Here is a 21,716-nt window from a genome sequence, read left to right on the forward strand (position 1 = left end):
GAGTAACACACAGATTTCTCTCACAAAGGCTCACTGCCTTTCCTGAAACGACCAGGTATGTGCTGCATTATTCTGATGTTATCCATGTTGACAGAGAGGGAAAAGTAAAGTGCAGAGAGTTGATTAGTTCCATCACTGGAGAGTAGAGAGGTATGGATTGGCTTTTCTGTAAACCTTGGGACAGATGAGAGCAGCACCTGTAGTCGTGATGACCTTACGCAACGACGACAGTCAGAACTGTATCCTAAAAACCCTTAAGAGGATTTACTTAAAAATAAGGTTACAAAAAAAAACAAAAAAACAACGCACATTTTGATCAAAAGACTAAAATTAAATCAACATCAGAAGCCAAATTAAAAATGGTTCCAATAGCTTCCAATAGACGGGCGGTGGCATCAGGCTTTTCTCGTCTCCCATTGAACAGATGTTCAAATGTGACCTCTCCCTCCCCGACCCTCAGTGCGAGCCTCTCGCCGTGGGAATACTCGTTGTATTAGTGAAAGCTGCTAATTCTCTTAAGATTAAATGACTTGAGGTGAATCGCAGCTCTAATGTGTTCATTTTCCACATTCTCTCACTAATTAAGCGCTGCATACAAAAATCTACGTCTCCGTCTGCTGTGTGTTCAGACAAATTGTGGGAAAATGGAAGGCGTAACTCGTGAATAATTTTAAGCTGCTTGCGAGAAGATTTAACGTGGGCTCGTACCACATCGAACGCACGTAGACGCCACACGACAGTCGATCTTATAGACCGTGTGCTGTGCGAACCAGCTGTTAAGCGGGTATATGGAGAATTGACGTGTAGGTTATCATCAGGTATTGATCGGAAAATGAAACAGCTTTCAATTAGGAAAACTGTCACTTTTACTGATTTGTAGTGAATGTTCTGTAATATTTACACAGGAGAAAAACAAAAATATAATCATTTGTGTAATCAATAGTCAATTGTCTGGGCAATGATTGTTCTGGAAATGCTGTGTGACTAGCTTTTCAGTCACAAGCGAATAACATTTCAGGACTCGGATGTAATGTAATATAAAAACAGAGGAAAAACTTAGAAGAGTTAGAGAAGAAAGAGGACAGTTACATGACCCACATCTATTCTGTGGCATGATGTTGATATATAGGGTGAGTACAAGTACCTGGGCATCCATATCAACAACAGGCCAACACAGAGCCTGTGCATAAAAGAGGGAGGAAAGCTCTATTACCTCACCCAATGAGCAGGTTCTATTACCTAAACAAGCTGAGATCCTTAAATATGTGCAGCAAAATGATGGATATTGTCCAGTCAGTCGATTGTGGCAAGTACAGCGTACTTTGCTGTGGTCTGCTGGGGGGAGCAGAGTCTGAGCTGATGACAGCAACAGACTAGATAAACTGATTATGAAGGCTGGCTCTGTGATTGGCCGTAAACCGTACACTTCTGAAGCTGTGTTGGAGAGGAGGTCACTGAACTGACTGTTATCCATCATGGATAGCAGCGACCACACTACTTACTGACCAGGCTTGTCTAACTAATCTAATACTACATCATCTCAACTGCTATAAAGTACAGTACTGTATAAAAGTCTTGAGCTACCCCTTATTTCTTTATATTTTTCTAGGAAAATGGGAAATAGGTCCATTGTAACATGCGCAAACACACATGGAAATAGAGCTTGTACAACTTAATCGAGCTTTAAAGTCGATATCTGATAACTTTATTGTATAATATGAATAACTTTATTCTTCAACGCAGCCCAAACTCTTTGACAGGCTTTCTTGTAATTTTTTTTAAGTAGTCTTCAGGAATAATTTTCCTTGTTCAATTCAGTCATGATGATGATGTTGTTCAGGCTCTGGGGAGGCCAATCCATGACTGATACTAATCAATTTTGTGTTCGTCTATCCAGGTATGCTTTTTTCTGCATTGGCAACGTGCTACTGTATGGTGGATTGAAATCTGATCATACTTTTCTACATTCAGAATTCCATTAACTTTGAAAAAAATCCAACATCACTGGCTGAATTGCAGCTAAAGACCATGGAAGAGCTCCACCGTGTTTTATAGGCAGCTATAAACATTCCTTGTTAGTCCTGACCTTCTCTGTACATACTAATAATTTGGATTCATCACTTCATAAAACCTGTTACCAATCTAGTTCTTGTGTAATTTGGCACACCACAGCCTTTTCTCCCCGCTTTCCTGCCTTAAGAATGACTTACTAACAGCCGACCTTCCACTTAGACCATTTCAGATGAAGCTACGTTGAATGGTAGATTGATCAGTGAAAGGTCCTGCGTCAGGTCTTTGCTGGATTATTTTTTGCCCCGTTTCTTAAGGACATGTCTTTCACATACTGTTCATCTGCCATAGAGTTTTTTTGGACTGCCAAACTTTCAACTAACAGCTCTTTGAAAATACTTTTTTTGTGCTGTGATTTTATACTTGTCAAACTGTGATCTCTGGCATTTTGTAGATTCTTTGTATATTTAACTAAAGCGATTCTTTCAAGCCTTCCTCGGTATTTCACTATGGGAAGCAGCCTCTGGCATGACCAATTGTGGGAGTTCCACTACTACAAGCACATCAGACAGACCAATGACTTCAAGGACACGAGGTCCTCTGACACCCTTTATAGCAGCCTTTGTAGAAGGCTGTTAATAACAAACTCCCTAAAGATACAATTTAAAATTGATTCTTTGCCAAGTTGTCAATTATGTGTATGTACAAAACACTGTTTCATCCTTTGAGTAAAGTATCTTTTCAAGCTTCACTGATTCACAGGTCAAAAACAACCCATTCCCCTAAAAATGGTCACTTACAAGGCCCTTCAAAAAGCCCAGAAGTATTGCCTCTGGCTCCTTGGAAACAAAGAAAAGAGTATGGGCTCAAGACTTTTGCACAGCACTGCATTTCTCATTTCATTAGGTCAAAACTTCAGCGAGATTTAACAGGAGGTAATGTGGCCATTAACAAGCTCCATTAATGATGAACACGAGTTACTGATGGGCATTTAGGCACCAAACACCAGCGTGCACTGCCACAGAGCCACCACTGTTTATTACATATTACAGGGGCAGCAACGAAAATAAATATTCAGCTCAACCAATATGCTAATTGCAAATAACCAAATTAAATCGAACTAAACTGAATTGGCCTTGAATCACACTGGGCACACTTAAAGGTCTGAACAATTATTTCTGCTATCAATTTGTTGATTATATCATTAATAAATCACAGAATCTCCTTTTCTCTGTTCTCCATTTTGGTCGATTCAAACACTAGAAAACTGGGATGAAAAGGAAAAAGGAATTATTTTTGCTTGCATAAAGAAAAATCGAGGGTCAAGTTTTGCCACACATGGTGTCAACAAGAATGTTATTATTAAAACCATTAAAGATGGGGCCTGAGTGGGTGAGGCTTAATGTCCTTGTCTCATCTGTATGAGAGCAGATCCAATTAGAGCTTTGTGCAGTGCAATGTGGACGTCTGAAATAAGATGCAAAATAAAGGTTATGTTTAACGTGCGAGTAGTCCTTGATGCGTTTTCACTGTAGGCCCACTCCATACGCTACTGCTAATAAACTTAGGTCTTCACGTCTCTAATTAGCCAATGCCTAGAAGTCCAACCTACACCAGCTAATCTACATCTGCGTAAATCAACCACATCTCATCTCATAGCTCTGAGAATTTGACAACAGTCCATTATTACCCATTCTAAACTGTCGTATGGCCCAGGTCCCCTCAAATATGACTAAAGCTGTTCATCATAGTCAAGGATATTTAGCAATGAGGTCTGGCTTGAAAGAAATCTTTGTACATAAATTTAATCAACACTTCTCTAAACTGGCATTCAACAAAGCACAAGGCGGCTTGCTCATTTTGAAAACAGCATCAACTAAAACTGTCAAAAGGCATTACAGAAACGCACTTGAGTCATTGTCATTACGGCAACAAAGAGCGGTTTATTGGATTGACAGCCTGCTGTTGTTCTGGACTGTCACATTAGAGAAGCCTTCCTTCCTTATCTGTGGCACAGGAGAAAGAGCAACTGGCAGTCATCCTCTGGGGAGTGGAGGCTGGGTGGGAGTGAAAAGGGGGAAATAAAAAGGGAGAGGGCAGCTGGACTGGCGTGAGCATAAAGGCACTCAACTGTCACATTAACTGACATCGGCTCATCTTTCTTCCGAACGGCCTGACCCGTCTCAGTGCTTAGAGACTTAATGCTACCATACACAATTAATGCAGACTGTCAGGATCATCTGTCTAATTTTGAATAAAGGGCGGTGGAGGGGAGTGTAAGGATGAGACTGGAAGCATAGTAGATGTGTGAAAGGCAGAGGCAGGCAGAAGAAAAGATATGATGAAAGATAACGAGCCAGTGAGGCTCATGAGAAGAGGAGGAGACTGTGAGCTGTATATACTGAAAGGTGAGCCCAGGTAGGTCGAACGGAGCAAATGTAACATTAGCAAAGGTGTTTTCGTGAATCCTACCTGGCGTCAGAGGTCACAGCAAGCAGAATAATTGTTAAAACGTCAAACCCAGACTGGCTGTTTAAAATGACGGCAGAGTGTAACTTAGTAATTCACAAAATTCTGAATTACATTCTCCGCTCCCAAGTTTCCTAAACAACAGCCATTGATTGCATTTACGGGCTCGCTGCACCAGTCTGAGATGAACCCAGCACTTGTCCACACCCCTGCATGTTTTAAAAGCATAGGCTTGATGCAAATAAGAGCTCTCACACATTCGTTTTATGATTTCAAAAGCAGTGTGGGAGTAAAAGTAAATGCCCTCCTTCCCTGAAGCCTGTCTGTGTTCATAAAATTATCTCGCTCAGTCATGCAAACAAGTGGGATTTTCACCATAAACCTACACACCAAATAAGCGAGCGCCTCTCTGTTACTCCAGCAACTGCCATCGCTGTGCCCTTGAGCAAGGCACTGTTTGCAGCCGACTTTTAGTGTTGAACAGTCGCTCTCTATATATAAATGTTGACAAATCCCACCTCCGCTTCCAACTGTGAAGCTGCTGTTTGACACTGCAATCTTCTTTTGACTGCTCCCTTTAGGGGTCGCCACAGCAGATTATTTGCCTCCCTCTCCCCCTCTCTCCAGCATGTACTGTCACACCAAACCTCCTCCCCTACATCTGCGGTCTTCCTCTCGTCTTTCTCCCTGGTAGCTCCATATTCAACACCCTTTGTACAATTCCCCACTAGCCCTCCAGTGTGCATGTCTGCGAACCTCTTAACCTTCTCATTTCCAGTCCTGTTTCTCTTAGTGCCACTCTGGCACCTCCAGCTCTACTTCCCATCTTTTGTCAGTGCCACTGTCTCCAAATCATACACCATACGTGCTCCCACTTTCATCTTGTTTACCTTTCCTTTAGCCACTATTCTTCTCTTACAACTCCAAAACACTCCTGACACAGGTCTCTACCCACCACTCCACTTGTGCACGGTCCACTCCCCGGGGTATATAAACTCATCTACGTCACTTCCTCTACTCCTTGCATCATCACCTTCCTGTCTTACTCTACTTTACAGACATGTATTTTGTCTTCCACCTACCGACTTCCTTTCTATGTCTCTCCAGAGCATACCTCCACCTCTTCAGACTCTTTCACCTGCTCCCCACTCTCCCTACAGATACCAATGTCATCTGCAAACATCACAGACCACAGAGACTCCTGCCTGACCTCATCTGTCTATCACCACTGCAAGCAAGCAACAGCTCAGAGTCGATCCCTGATGTAATCTCAGCCCTTAATGAACCCATTTGTCTCTCTAAGCAATAAAATAATAATCAAGAATAATTTGTTATTTTTCAGTTATTTTAATGCAATCTCAAATGTGCTTAAATTTGCATTTCCTTAGCTTTCAGATTGCTCTCTCTTATTCAGACACTTTGGAGAAAAGGTCATAATCATGCTTGTTATGCTGTTTGCATTCCTGTAAAGTCTGATCCAGTTAGTTTTTTCATTTTCCTTCATCTATTTTTTTGTAATAAAAAAAAAAAAAAATAGGTCAAATATTTCTAGTTGCTAAAGGGCCATAGTTCTATCAGATGCATCAATTCCTACGCATCAACTCCTAGACTCTGCACATTTACATGTGATACGGAGACATTTGCATTTAGTGTGGCCAATTAAATGACCCACCCATCTGCTAAAGAAATGGATGTGTCTTATAAGGGGAAATGTCACCTGCCATCTGCCACTAAACGTTTTCCAAAAGTCCACTGTGGGTTACAGTGGACTGTTTTGTGTAGACCGAGCATGTAAATCTCAAAGGGAGCCACAGTGATGCCCTGGGATATCTGGGCATTTTAACAAACAGGGGATTAGTATGCATCTGGTAAGCTAGTGAGTATTTACATCAGCAAGACCATGCATAAGAGACTGACTTAAAACAAAACACAATGCTAATGTTCATGGTGAGGAAGCAACGTGTCATTTATGTAGTGCAACAGTGTGGCTCACTGACAGTGACACAGTTTGGGGGCAAATGAAGCGCTATGGCACAGAGAAATATGCTATATCAAGCCTTGGCTTACACACAGATCTTGCTGGAAGGATGAATTCATTATCCATTTCTGCATTTTCAAGGGATTTGTTGACAATGATTAAAAAAAAGAAATACAATATCTCCACTTTTTGCGATGCCACAGCCATTCCGCTGCAGTGCATGTTTTACTCTTTAACATTTTTCTTCCAGTCAGATTAATTAATTTGGTTGCCAAAGCACCTTGTGAAGCTGCATATTAGTTCCAGCATGCTTTATGTGAATTCATTCCAGTGGTATAAGTATCATCCCTGGGGATCCAGAATCAGGCATTTTAAAAATGTCAAATAAAAGAAGAAAAAAAAGGTATGAAGTAAAAATAATCTACAGACGATGCTCAAAATAATAACGCCGCAAGTACTACATGACCTCTGTAATTGCAGACAGTGCAACACATACCTTAGGCCCCAGCACAATCGCTCCACAAATTATACTTGCTGAAATGGCTGCAGTGACTCTTCATAACCACTCAGCACAACACTTCCAAGAAAAGTTCAGAAACACAGGCAGGATTTTGTATCAGCTTGAGCCTGTGTGTTTTAGTTAGGCTAGATTTGTCATACTTATGTCCTACATAATACAACGGTTAGAAATCAAACTGACCTTAATTCTATTCTTATGATTTAAATGTTAGGGTTTTGTTTGTTTGTTTAATGGGGGAACATCGACATTTGGAACAAGCCTAATATTAATAAAACAAATGACAAATAGAAGTATACCAGAAATGAAGTTATAAAGCACTCATGAAATGCACCATCTGTCTGCCAACTTCTAATCTCCAGCTGTGATACTGCTCAAGCCCATGTATGTTCTCCCTTTGCAAATTGCTTTAGTCTGCTGAGAACATTAAAATATTTAAAGTAATGTCCAACTGGAAAATGAAATGAATCTTCAGTGAAACTACATTGAGCAGAAAGGAGACTGCAGCGTGTGAATTACTCTACGATCATTTCCCGTTTTGACTCATACGCCATCAATATATTCCAAATGTGCAGAAGAAGAACCTCAGCTCTGTGTGCACTGATATTTATGCTGAAGATAATGCAATGTACAGTCCGGGAATCTTGTTAATGTCATGATTAGACGAGTAATCTGAACTGGAAGGCATACAGTCTTAAATTAATTTTCATGAGTTTCAGCTTCCACCCTCTGGGTACACGGCTTAGCCCAAGCGTCCATGTACTGAAACAGAAGCAGAGCATCCATTATTACAGGCTAGGCTTGTCATGTGCAATTACCAGAATCTGATGGTAATTACTTATGACAGATGAATCCTGATGGATAGGTTTGGGATGTAGTATTTTTAGTATTTATTTATTTATTGTCATTGTCAAGAACAATGAAATTGCGTTTGGGGCTTCCATACAACCCAAAAAAAAAGAAGAAAATAATAAATACCCCTTAAAACCCAAGTGTACATATTTAACCCAGTGTGACTCCAATGCAATAAGACAATCCTTAGCAATAATGTTCGTAGAAATTCAGACAAAGACCTGAGAAACATGACAAAATACAACAATGCAACCCATTCAATATTATTGTACTGTGAGATATGATATCAGATATGATAGTTATCTATTTAAGAAAGGGGGGGGGGGGGGCAGGAGGGGGAAGAGAATAAAGATATGATGCACCAATGCAGACCAGTTCATTGCTATTAAGAAGTTGGATATGGTTATTGTCCGTGAGAGGGAGGGGGTATGTATAATTCCTTGGATTGCTTGTGCAGGAGTGAAAACTATATTCAAATATCAGTATGTAGAATGTCTTCCAGCTCCAGCCCTGGACGTTGTTTGGTACTACAATAACAGAAATGTGAATAAATGCACAGCATTAACATGCCTCGTTGTATCGGCTATGTGCAGGAACTCCCTAATCAGAGGGAAAGAGACAGGAGTCGCACTACAGGCTCCAAGGGTCAGGCTCTAGCTCAGCGTTTTACCTGAACTAGTAATCGAGGTAAGAATTCATTTCCACATTTATCTGGCACTGAGTACCTAGATTCTGTAGTCCTGATGCACCATTAGCTAGAGCAATTATAGCTCAGAGTATAACCCTAGTATGTCCATGAAGCTTGGTTGAGAGAACAAACAGCAGGTGGGGACGTTAAGGAGGAAAGGGAGATGGAAAGGCCAAAGGTATTTAACTCACATAGACGTCACTGTTCACAGGATAGAGGGGTGAGAAGATGAGGCTGGGAGATGAGGGAATCGGGGAAATGGGAGACACATTTTGTAGAATCATCATGTCCCATTTTTCACCGAAAAAGTTCAATATTTTATCGTAATCATGTTGCTGGTCAGTGGCTGAGGGGAATCAGTCAAGTTAACGGTTAACTGTTGTTCCTGGATTGTGACTTAAATCCATGCTCTTTGATGGAGGCTTATGGGGCTCTATGGCATCCTTGATCTGCCAAGCCTGACTTTAGTACCCTCGAAATACTTCTCCACACTGCATGTAGGCAGGCCTTCTTTGTTCTTGTATGTAGTAAGCTTGTGTTTGTTTTTATCCCTGTATTGAACCTTGTGTGCCGACAGGATCAAATGGGCATCTCGATGTGCTGGTCGACCTATGTGTGAGCCTCTGTGTGTTCTGCCACCAAACCAGGTCAGGGTCATGCAATGCAAATATATTTCAGTCTTTTTAAAAATCAGGACATTGCGGCATCAAGCGTACTATTTCCAGGCTATGTACGATGCAGAATTCCTCTAGCTTATGTCCCGTTGCCCTGAGATTTTTTGCAAGGCAGACTCTAAACACTAAAAGCTTTCTTCAACCTTATCCTTAATATTAGAAGACTCATTAAAGTAGTGTAAATCTATTCTTTCAGGACCAATTTGACTCTCAGTATCAGGCTCATCTTACTCTCCTTCATGAATACAACTTCACTGTGTCACACATGGGCCAGAAAGTTGCTCCCAAGTTGAAAGGGAGCAATCTAATATAGTGCCATGGCCTCAGCGTTAGTTGCTGACACTTATCTCAACCCCTTTTAGTCTGATGCAGAGCGAGCTTGTTCACACTTGAGGTCACTGTCTGATTAAACAAACTGCAAGACACATTCAGCAAAATGTAGTGCCTCAATGCTCAAGTGACCAAACTGGAAACTACAGGCTGAATTTAAATCAGCCATTAAAATAAAAGAGATGCGGAGACAAGGCAACACTTTGGTGGAAACACAAAGAGGATGAAACACTTGTCTGAGCTGATTTAGTAAAACAACAGAAAATTGAGGGGGAAAAGGCAACTATTTAGAAAGGTTATCCTTGGGGTCAATTTCAAGCACAGCAAATGTTCGGCCTTCGGAAATGTAAACGCTTGCCTCTGTGTTTTACATCAAACACCTAAAGCAATATGCAGATGATTGACCTTCAGCTGGGAAAAGTCGTGGTTGGAAATAATGATCGCTTTAGTCTTTTCTGATACACACTCTCACTGGGGTAGAGCTGTACAACTACTTCATAGACACATATGTAATCAACCAGTCACGTGATAGCAACTCAGTGCATTTATGCATGTAGACATGACCAATAAGGCCTGCTGAAGTTCAAATCGAGCATCAGAATGAGGGAAGAAAGGCGATGTAAGTAATGCTGGATTGGATACGGTCGTAGGTGTCAGCCAGGTTGGGTCGAGTGTTTCAGAAAGGGCTGATCTATTGAGATTTTCCCACACAACCAATCTGTGGTTAACAGAATGGCCCAAAAAGGTAAAGTATCCAGAGTATTATGATTCTGATGTAGGCTGAGGGCACCATGGTTTTTCTAAAGAGTGTAAACACTGACTGTTCCCCATACACATACACAGAAGTCATTATCCAAGTCAGTGTTACTCAGGTTCTCTCTATTATTATTATTTTTTTAATCACAAAACATATTTTCTTAAAATTTTGTGAGCCTGTGGTACTCCTGTGTGGAGTTTCCCCACAGCCATACTTTTTAGGTTAAATTATGATTCAAAATTGACTGTAGGTGAGGATGTGAGACTGTGTGGGGGGGCTGTTGACAGATCCAGTGTGTACCCAAGATGTGTATGCAAGATGGGATAGGCTCCATCAGCTTTGTAGCTCCAAAGCTGAATAGGCCATTTAGAAATCGGATCAGTAGAGATACTTGTGGCTCTTATGGGCACCTTATTAACAAGATTTAAATCTCTAGTTCTCTAAACTGGAAATGGAAAATTGATGAACAAATATGTAACAAATGGAGCTGCATTTTGAGGATAAACTTACTGTGCCACCCACGATCCTCCCCAAGGGGTACCACGCCCTTTCATCGAACCAATTGAGGAACTCATAGAAGCCATTGGTGGTGAGATGGTGTGTTGATCTGTAGTTGAACCTGTAGAGATGCAGAAAAATAATAGGGATTACTTCGTGTAAGGCAAAGAAACAACCACACAGATAGAATAAAGATCTATTTTCATTTGTAGGCCAATTTTGAGAAGGGGAACAACAAAGACTCATCTCTAGGAACGAATAGATTATTTACAGATTTTCTGAAGGCGGTACGAATGGATAAGCTGCTGAGTTTTTCTTTTTTGAAACATGGAAGATGAAGCTTCCATTCACAACGTGAGCCTTTGTGCTATCGCCAACAGCTCAGGTCAGTCGCTGATTTAAAAAAGAAAAAAGGTTGCGATGAAGGGCTTTCATACATACGGTGGCATTTTCAGAACAAAAGCCTGCTTATTGTACAAATAGTTCCAATTTCAACCACTAGGCTGAGCTGACGAAGACGTAAAATAGGTCTGGTATTAGAACAGAGAAATAATGACCAAAGGGGGGGAAACTAAGAATAAATATAAGGAATATTACTCCAAACAGGCTTCGATTCACACTGTAGCCGTGGTAAGCCGAGGGGGTTGGAACGGCGTCAAGCAGCAGAACCAAAGAGCTGACAGTGCTGAGAAGAAAGCTGCCAAAGAGAACGAAGCAAGTGTTCAGTAAATTTTCAGAGGCAGCTTCTTTTGCCACCGAGCTCATTAATGTAGGCCGAGTATGTTCAAAGGCTCATGTAACATAATTCATCTATAGAGATCCTATAGCAAACCTCAGCAGCTCACTAAAGGACTATTATTAGACAAATGTATATCACAGAGGACACAGCAGCCTCATCTGTGTGACTAATAAGCTCTGGAGCAATTCTTTGATTCATATTGCATCAAGTCTAACAATATGACAAGCCAACAAACACAAAGGCTATAGTAACAAGACTGAAATGAGACTAAACAATACAAAGCCTTGGTTGGGACAGTTTTGCTTTAAAACCAGATTTTCTGTGTTTATTTTCAGTCAAATATGCACATGTGGCCGTTGCTGCACCAATAGCAGGCTCAGGGGTTTCAACAAGCTGATGCTGTAAATTTGCATTTATGTGCATCTTAAAGCAGCATATACATGCCAAAGTTTAGAGGCTATAAAGAGGCTCCTGCTGCATGCGTTTTTTTTTTTTTTCTTTTTTAAACACAAATCAAAAGAGTATAAGTAGAAGGCAAGCTTGGCATTTTAACAATGCAAAACAGTGAGACGTTTATCTGCATCTAAATCTGCTACAAATAACAATAATAGGCCATAATACCGACTCAACAGTGCAATCACTTCCTTATTACTGGCACTCGTTAAGATAAGATAAGATAGAACTTTATTAATCCCTCGGGTGGGTTCCTCTGGGAAATTCGACATTAATGAGAAAACAGGGATTAAAAGTCACTTAAAAAGACTTAAATACTGAACTTGTATCTGATATAAATTTGCAAACAGTGTATACTCCAACTGTAAAAAGAGAAACATGCAAGCTGCTGGAAGAGGCAATTATAATCAAATTCATCTGACCTTAAAGTAGTGTCAACAGAAACAGTGAAACACAACAAGCACACACACAAAAAGCACAGGTGTCTCGGGCGCAACGACAGCTGCGAAGCCAATCAACTACATTTTCTTCCTTCAGCATACCCCACTCTTCAAGTGCGAACAGGCACAAACCCTTAAACACTGGTCTTTTCAAAGACGGCTGTAATTTTAGCTAGAAAGTTCTCGTGTTGTCTTGTGTTATGAATGGAGCGCACCTCTTTCCTCCCTAGAAGCACAGGCTCACTCGCCATTTTGTTCCTCTGTAACTGAAATGACTGAAAGAGCGCCTCTGCACAACAAGATCAATCCAGACGAAAATAGGAGTCGTAACAAGGTTTCCGTAGGTAAACCTGTGGAAGGATAATGGTTTCCTGCAGCAGTCTTTGTCTCCACTAAGGCTCTGTCACCCAGTCCACATCCTACAGAGCGGCTGAGGTGTCAGGTGGTTACTGGCTTCAGCTCTCCATCAAGCTCCCCATCTGCTGCCAGCCGTGCCTCTCTTCACCCCAATATGCCTCTGTGGACGTTCCACGTTGGAGGTTGCAGGCTGGCAGGGACCGACAGTTGTCTTTGGAAGGGGTCCTCATGGTCAAAAACATCTCCTAGTCTGGGTCCAACTCTCTACCAGGCGACCCTGTGTCCCTCATAGTGTCCACCCCTTTCATTTGAACTCATAAAGGTCAAGAAAATCCTCTGCTTAAAAACAAACAGAAAAACGACAAAAAACACCTATGTGTTTAATAAATGCATATTTGTTGATAAACAATCAATAGTTTAATTACTGACCAAATTTATCGTCAGCATGTTTTCAGTCACAATCGAACAGGCCGGCTAGGGATGTCATTAAATCAATAAGCGTGCTTCCAAAGTTAATCACATAAACTGCGTTTCCATGCATTCAGGTGAGACAGATTAAGAGATGACAAGCAATGTCATTAAAAAGCTGCAAAGTCGTGGAGCGTGAGACGCTCACGATCAATGCAATAAGTTTAAAACTGCTGCACGGTCACGAGATGCTTGGTTTGCTCTCATCTTCTCTATTCCCATCCCTCAGTTAGTTTTGAGAAGACGTCTTTGTATGCAGCACGCTTTCATTGATGGAGAAGTTGCAACATGATGATGGGATGCTGTGGGATACAGGTGATACTAGAGCTGGGCGATAGAACGATAACGATATGTATCGCGATATAACTTTTACTCGATAGAGAAATTAAGCTATCGCGATAGACCTCGCCGCTCTTGTCCTCTTTAAAAAATAAAAAATAAAAAAAAATAAAAAAAGGTCAGCCGATCCAAATTCAGTAGCGCAGAGCTGAACCAATCACAGCCGCAGCGTCACGTCGCGTGACTTGCTACGCACAGCACAAGTGCCAAGCCGCACGTGTGTTTGTTTGGGAAGCAGCCAGCGGGTAATGGAGCCAGCGGGTAATGGAGCCAGCGCATAATGGAGGAAATGAGTGTGCCGACTAGAAAAATCAACCGAGCGTGACCGAAGAGAAAACAGATGACGGTTCCAATGCCGGAGAGATTGTCGAACGGAAGAGCCAAAGAAGTTCCGTAGTGTGAAGGTATTTCGGCTATTTCAAGTCTGACAAAAAACAGAGTAGCGTGCACTGTAAATTGTGCTGAAAGCAAGTCTGGAAATACAATAAACTGGTGCATGCGTCACACTGTGCGCCGCGTTATTGTTTCGGTGAAATGAATTTCTACAATACTGTTACTGTTAATTCTACTCTCTGCAGTGTTTAAATGCTTACATATACACACAGTTACTGTCCCTCCACACATACGACTCGGTTCTGCTTCTATGCCGCAGCTTTGTTTACTTTTTCCCACCGAGGCTTCTAGACTTCTGATTGGCCAACATTTCTGCACGGTTAGGAATCTAGCGCCACCTGCTGCTTTGGCATGTTCATAGCAGCGTTTTCCTTCATTTCTGCCTTTATGTGTGGACGGGATTATTTTTTAAAACGAAAACAGAAAATCTCAGTTTTCAAAAATACCCGTGTACGTGTGGACGTAGCCTCAGTCTCTGACTGGAAGCGCTAATTCGTCATTCGGCTTTTGTCAGACTAAAGTAACTGTTAAAACTGTTTGAAAAGCTAAGCTATACAACAAGGAGAGATTGAGAATTTCCTTTTAGTTCTCAGTTTATTTGATATTGACAAAAGTTAGTCAGTTTTGTCTGTTCTTCTGTAAAACAAACTAAGATTTATTTTTAGAATTAATATTTTGTTTCTAAGTGGAATTGACAATTTAGTCTGTTTCATTTGTTCTATTTTGAAACTTAAACGCTTTAGCGGCTGCCTTTTGTGTAGTTTGCAATATTTGCCTTTATTTATCTGAAAAAGTCTCATGTTCCTTAAGTACATCTACCCTGTTGAACTTATTATGGGAAATAAATATTTAAAAACAAGCTGCTGATTATTTCACATTTTACTTGTGAGCAACGGCACATTTAAATCTTACAAATATAGTTATTTGGCTTATATCGTGATAGATATCGTTATCGCCTGAAATGAAAAAAACATATCGTGATATGAAAAAATCTCATATCGCCCAGCTCTAGGTGATACTGAAAAAAAGTCAACAGATCCCAGGATTTTTATTTTTGTGTTTCATTCTCTATGACAACAGTTACTAACCATATTGATAAGTCAAGACGAACAGAATGATCATAAATTAGAAGAGCAATATTCTCTATGCGACGGATGAAACAACAGGCAAACACTCACAGGCATTGTGCCTCTTAAAGTGATCTTGAAAAGCTATAAAGAAGCTGACATGAGTGTTTATCCTTGGGGCTCCTCAGGCAATCACATTACTCAACAACCTGAGGCCCGAGAGTCTGAATCTGGGCAGAGAACAGACTGGGACAAACAAACCATCCAGCTGGAACACAGGAGTCACACAGGAAAGGAGAAAAAAGAGCTACTGCTTTACAGTTTTTCTGCTACAAAACCCCCCATACAAGATTAGGTCCTGTCAATTAAAGTCTAGCAATCGTTTCATATGTTTAATGTCCAGTTCTTTCAATACAAATATTTCATTGCATGCTGAGGCGTGGAAAGAAGCTCAATGTTACGAAGTAAAAAAGGGAAAAAAATAACTACAGAAGCAGCCAGGTGTGCGAGTTTGACCACAGAGAGACTGAATGTAGGTGCTGTGAAACTGGCCAGCCAATCCGGCCTCATTGTTCTGCAGCTGTCAAAGCAGCGAGGCGGAAACACGGCAAATTCAAAGAAAGCCTTTAAAAAGACAACTTTGCGCACTGCCACACCATATCCACACAACCCATTTTCCAAAGATCTCATGCACAGCTGAAGGGAGCGCTCTACCTCTGCCCTTGTCACTTTGACGGGGCGGATAATGTAGCTCTGCCAGGCACATTAGCAATTTAATGCATAGCTGCCAATATGGTTTTCAGGTCCACAAAGCACACGAATGACTAGTGATTGTACTGCAGCACCTCTGAAAACCAGCAAGTACGCTTCAAGGAAAGCAGCACACCTCTAATAACACCATTTAAAGAACATAAATTTAAAAAAATCCTGGATTCATATCTGCAGAACAACTCTTATATAAACTCCGCAGATAATATCTGAAAGCAAAAATAAAAATAGAAGTGGGATATTTATGCACTTGATATCACAGGGGGACTCCTGCAAGCACCGTCATTTATTTTAATCAAGGTCCGTTTCACTGATTACCAGTTTCCTGTTGAGGCTGTGCCATCAGCAGCAGCATGACTAAGTGGGCTCCCTTCCTGTTTATAAACTAGTAATGCCTCATTCAGCATCAACTGCATAATCAGATGCATCATTGGCTTTTCCCCACTCGTCCATATTCTGGTGAGTGTCTGAATGGTCGTTGGTTCTAATCGCCACCTTGACTAATTAACAACCTCTGTGAACAACGTGTAAATGATGAAACTGTTTATGGACCAAGAAGGCAAACAAGCGCAAACAAAATAAGCTTCACACAGTGAGGTATCCGGCAGTCGAGCATTGTTGACCATCGTCAGGGTGACCCTGTTATTGTCGTTTTGTAAGGCCACGTCTCTTAAAGCAGAAATTAGAGTTCTGTGCCGAGTCCCTGTCACAGGGTACGGTGTTGCTGTTTGCATTGTGAGCTGATGTCTCTGTGCTGCTCTGCAACCTCAAGTGAAACTGGACTGTTATTTTTACTGAAATGCAGAACAGAGAGAAGACTCGAGGACAGACTGTAAATCTATACACGGACTGACAGAGCTATAAGAATGAGAAAAACATCTACACCAGCGTAATGAACCTGATACAATTACATCCCATTGCATTTTGTTTCACAGTGATATTATCCTTGTGCTAATCAACTTACTGGGTTTGCACTGCATATTGCTACCCTACACATCTTTGAGTTCTGCATCAGGCTACGGCATAGAGTACAGAGATACATTGCCACAAACATTGCTTTCTATTTAAAATATACATGTATATATATTACATAGAAAACTTTAGTGCATGCCACCAATATGATTTTAAAAAGTAGGTACACAGGGAACTAAAGACAGCTAGTGGAAATCTCACAGCTAATAAGGTTAATTAGCAACATGATTATAATGATTATTATAAAAAGAACATCCCGGAGAGGCAGAAGATTGTTACGCCACTAACATTCAAGCATAAAAAGGCACCTAACTATGGATGAGCTGCTCTACACATAACAGACAAAGCAAAGAAACAATTTTAAATCCTCTTTTTGCTCTTTGTAACTAGCAGCAAAAGAAAGGAATAAAAATAGGCCAGTTTCTTAAACTGAATTTACAGGTTGACAGACATAAAAATAGTATTTTTCCACCAACAAGGTAATTCTCAAAGACACATTAGCAAAAAAACCCTTCAGTTCTCCTCAGGGGAGGAAAACAGCCATCAGTAAAGCACAGTGGAGGCTCTGTGGTGGTTTATTACTGCATTTTAGCCAGTGGTGTTGGAATCTTGCCAAAATCTATAGACTTATGAAGACAGAAAAAAATACCAATAATTATATGGAAAATATTTCACTGGCAATGGCCTCATTTTTCAGCATGACAATAGCTCCAAACACACAACTAATGTAGTAAAAGCATATTTGGATAGAAAAAACAGCAAAAAAAAAAAAAAACAAAAAAAAAACAACAATACTCATGGACTGGCCTCCCCAGACCGAACCCAACATTATTAAAGCAGTGTGAGATCAGGCGCCAACACCCCAAATATTAACTTGCCAGTTTGCATGTGTTCCAATAAATTGCTGCACCTATTTCCCATTTTTCTAGCAAATATGAAGAAATGATGGGTGGCTCAAGACCTCTGCAGAGTACTGTGGAATGAGAATAAAAATTTCTCATCATTCAAATGTCTAGAATCTAAAGATTTTAATCAGGAACACAACTAAAACCAAGGAGTGAATAGCTGTTCACTGGCTCAGCTAATGTCCATTTGAAAACTCTCCCTGGGCTAACAATTTCTATACTTATGTAATATGTACCTTTGTGATACATGTGACTACCTGATCAGGGTCAAAAACCTGAGTTATCAAAATGATCATATTTTTTGCCATTTAATTATACTTTGACTAAGGGCACGTTTTCTTAGGCAACAGTGCATTCGCCTCTTTTAGCAACCTTAGACGGGCCATTTGAAGAACAGGATTACAGCTATCAACAGCCCACAAAAACTTGCCTTCCAATATCCCCAAAATAGGATTTTCTGGTTGGATTTAGGGCTGGGCCATATTATACCGTTCACAGTAATACCGGTATAATGTTAGGCAACGATAGGAAAATGAAATATCGCGATAGAATATGAGTAAAACGCGCATGCGCAGTGCCTTTGTTTTCATACGCACATGGCCGATTGTTGAGTGAAACAGATGAACCAGAATTGGTTTGTAAAAATGGTGCAACTTCAGTGATGTGGAACTGGTTTGGTGTTTGTCCGTCAGATACACGACAAAGCACATTTTTTTGCAGAACATGCAAGCGGCCGTCGTTATTGTCGTATTTGTCGGACTAAGATGCTCTTAAATCTGGGAGTAATCTGGGTCCTAAACTCCGTATGCTTCAGGTCAAACGAACACTGCAGCATCACTAAGAGTTAAAAACTGTCTAAATTCTTTCATCTTTAATAAAACGATCAGCATTGCTGCTTTACCAGGTGTAACTATGAAGTTTAACTTCCAGGCATCCATGAAAACAAAATGTATTACATTTAACGGAGTTAGAAGCTAGCAGGAAGCTAGCGGAAGTTAGCTCGCTAGTTTCGCTAGTTACCTAAACATGATATTGCATGTTCTGACTGAGAGATTTCTGAAAAAAATCAAACGTACAGCTCTGCTATCACTTCCAACATAAATGAAGACAGGAAACTAAACAGCAGTGACGTTTGTAGGGTTACTGAAGTTGGGCTAGCTGGTATATAATTATGTGCTACGTGATCGCTAGCAACACAGCTATGTTAGCATAACATACACAGTGAAGCTGGAGGACAAACACTAACACTTTTCCACTTATAAAAGTTAACGTTAAGGTTCCTCATGGTTAGAGACAAATGCAATCGCATGGCAGGATGCTGTAAACGGACCAAACTTCAGTCAGGAGAACAACTGAGATAATCCATCCACAATACGAGGTTAGTCATTAATATACTGCAACAACATGGGAATAGAGCAGCTGCCAGAGAATTCAACATTAATGAATCAATGGTACAGAAGTGGAGGAAGCAAGAAGAATGAGTTTAATAAAGTTTGATTTATCTGACTGCTTTGTTTCGCTTAATGTGCCTTATAATCCCGTGCACCTTATGGTCCGAAAAATACGTACTGCACACTGCAGTTTAATGTTGCAAAGCACCTCTTTTTAACTTCAGTGGATATTATACATGGTTATGCTCAGGATATGTCAGCCCATTTCTACTGGAAATGCCTTTTGGTTAAACTTTCAGCAAGGAATTTGCATTTGCACTGTTACATTTTTATAAAGCTTTAATGTACATAAAAACCAGCTTCTTGTTTAATTTTTAAGTGAAAATAAATGATAGGTTGTCTTTTTGCGCTAGTAATGTTGTGGAGTTGTATTTTGTCTCGCATCAATTATATCGTCAGTTATATCGTTATCGCAAATTTTCAAATATATATAGTGATAAATATTTTTGGCCATATCGCCCTGCTCTAGTTGGATTACCACAGAATTGGATAACAGTGAGTTTTCAGTCACACTGCACACTTTGTCCAACTGTCCCAAAAACTAATGACTCAGTACTGGTGGGAAAGGTCACACTAACTGGCTGACTGGATCGTTGCCAAAGCTTTAATGGTGTCTACTGGTCCTGCCATCACCTGACAAGATGAAGCATCCTGGCCACTAGTGATATCTCTTCATTGTTCAAACTCTTAGACCCAGCAGTGGATAGAACTATCCACCCAAAACACAAGTGAACTCTGTGCCAATATTGGAACAGCAAAGCTGCATAAGTCTACAAACATCCAGAGAGTGTGATGAATGATTTAGCCTACTGTAAAGAGTGCGTGCAAGCAGAAGGAAACAGCTAATGTCAAGTCTACTAACTCCTTATACTTTATATCTGTTAACAGTAAGAGTGGGCTAACAATACACATGAGCCACCTTTAATAGCCAGTGATATAAGAACACAAAATTACACAATGCTTAAACATGCAGTGGCTCAACTTAAATCGACTGGTATTTACTTCAATACTCTAATTGAGCCTTCAGCAGCATTTAACTAAACCACACATTCACCACAAGTGTTTTTTCTGTGCTCAAGCACTTTTTAATCCAACATTCACATTCAACATTTGGCGTGTGAATGTCACATATGAATTGATTACATTTTGAAGTTTTATTGTTACACTGTATTCTATCAGTCACAAACAAGCCCACACTTTTTCTAATGAAAAGCAACTTCAATTAATTTTTTTTTAAATATATATAGCACCAAATCACAACATTTTCCTCAAGGTGAATTATATTGTATGTTAAAGACCGCACAATAATATGCAGAAAACCCCAACAATCACATGACTCCCTTTGAGCAAGCACTTGTTGATCATTTTTGAAGGTGGGGGGTCTGCTGCAACCAGTTGATGGAACAAAAGACACATTGCAAAGTGGTGTAGTGAGTGGGGTGGTTGGCACGACACAGGCACCCATGTCAGCAAGAAAAGCCAGATATCAAACTACCAAACTTCCAATTACACCAGTTAAAAGGGAGTTTTTTTTCCTTCCTGCTCTCGTCAAAGTGCTTGCTCAGAGGAGGTCATTTGATTGTTGGAGTTTTCTCCACAATTGAATAGAACAGTTTTATGCATATTATGGGACCTTCCCATGTGAAGTGTGAAGGTTGGGTTTTAACAAAGACACACGTTCAGGTGAGGTTAATTAAGGATTAGATTAATACAAATAACGCAATGAAGATTATTTTCTGAATGCATGACAGCAATATGTGCATATGTTCCTTGAAAAATTACTTTGTCAATGTGAAATTCTGCTTAGACAAGCAGTGAGTGCAGTAGGTTGACTGAAGCACCGACTCAGTTGATCATGTTTGCACGAACCAGAGCAGAAAAAAAGAAAAGAGGAAACATTAAAAATATTATGAGATAAACAACAAATGTGCAGCTAATTATTCTGCTAGGTCAACCATTTCCAAGTCTCCAAACAGGCAAAAAATATAATTATCTTAATTTCAATAAGTTAACACTTGCTGACACTGCAGAGGAGACACCCCCCACCCCCAATTTAACCCAGAGTGCACAGCTCATCGTCTGAGATGAAGAGGTCCAGTAAGAGCCATTTAATCCTAATGCTACAGGAAATGAGGCATTACATTAAAATTGAACTCCACCCAAAAGATTTTTACATATTAAACGCTCATCCAGCACAGCTAAAACATAACAAGTCTATCATATCTTCCAGACTTCATTTAAATTAAGAATATTTAGCATTTAGCACATTCAGCATGGTCAAAAATGCAATTAGTAGAATCACAGAAGGGGCATATGTAACAATCCTTACCGGGAATGAGCAACACATTTTCTCAGCAGGCCAGACTGACTATGATACAGCAAGCAAAGGGCCACATATTGAATAAATGAAACATGACACATATTGCTGAAATATATGCTAATGCATACATTTTATAATCACAACAGACTGAGTCCAAAGGCTGTTAGCTTTCTGTTAGAAAATATTGATCATTTCATGCCAATCTGCTCATCAGTCAACCTGCAGGCTGTACCCACTTAAAAATATATTTACGCATGCACATAAAATGTAT

The 21,716-nt window shown here is 40.3% G+C and overlaps 1 protein-coding gene across 1 annotated transcript in view; it reads right to left on the reverse strand.

Annotated features, from left to right (window-relative positions):
* LOC146609533 (dolichyl-diphosphooligosaccharide--protein glycosyltransferase subunit STT3B) overlaps window positions 1–21,716 on the reverse strand; it is a 105,815-nt gene that overhangs the window by 48,601 nt on the left and 35,498 nt on the right. The window contains exon 2 of the mRNA XM_085346980.1: window positions 10,786–10,894. Within this exon, the coding sequence (XP_085203106.1) occupies window positions 10,786–10,894 (109 nt within the window). The remainder of the gene's footprint in view (window positions 1–10,785; window positions 10,895–21,716) is intronic.

Source organism: Diplotaxodon limnothrissa, linkage group LG22 (genome assembly GCF_057381915.1).
Source record: "Diplotaxodon limnothrissa isolate DT_005_m linkage group LG22, D_limnothrissa_male_GT1.1, whole genome shotgun sequence".
NCBI lineage: Eukaryota > Metazoa > Chordata > Actinopteri > Cichliformes > Cichlidae > Diplotaxodon > Diplotaxodon limnothrissa.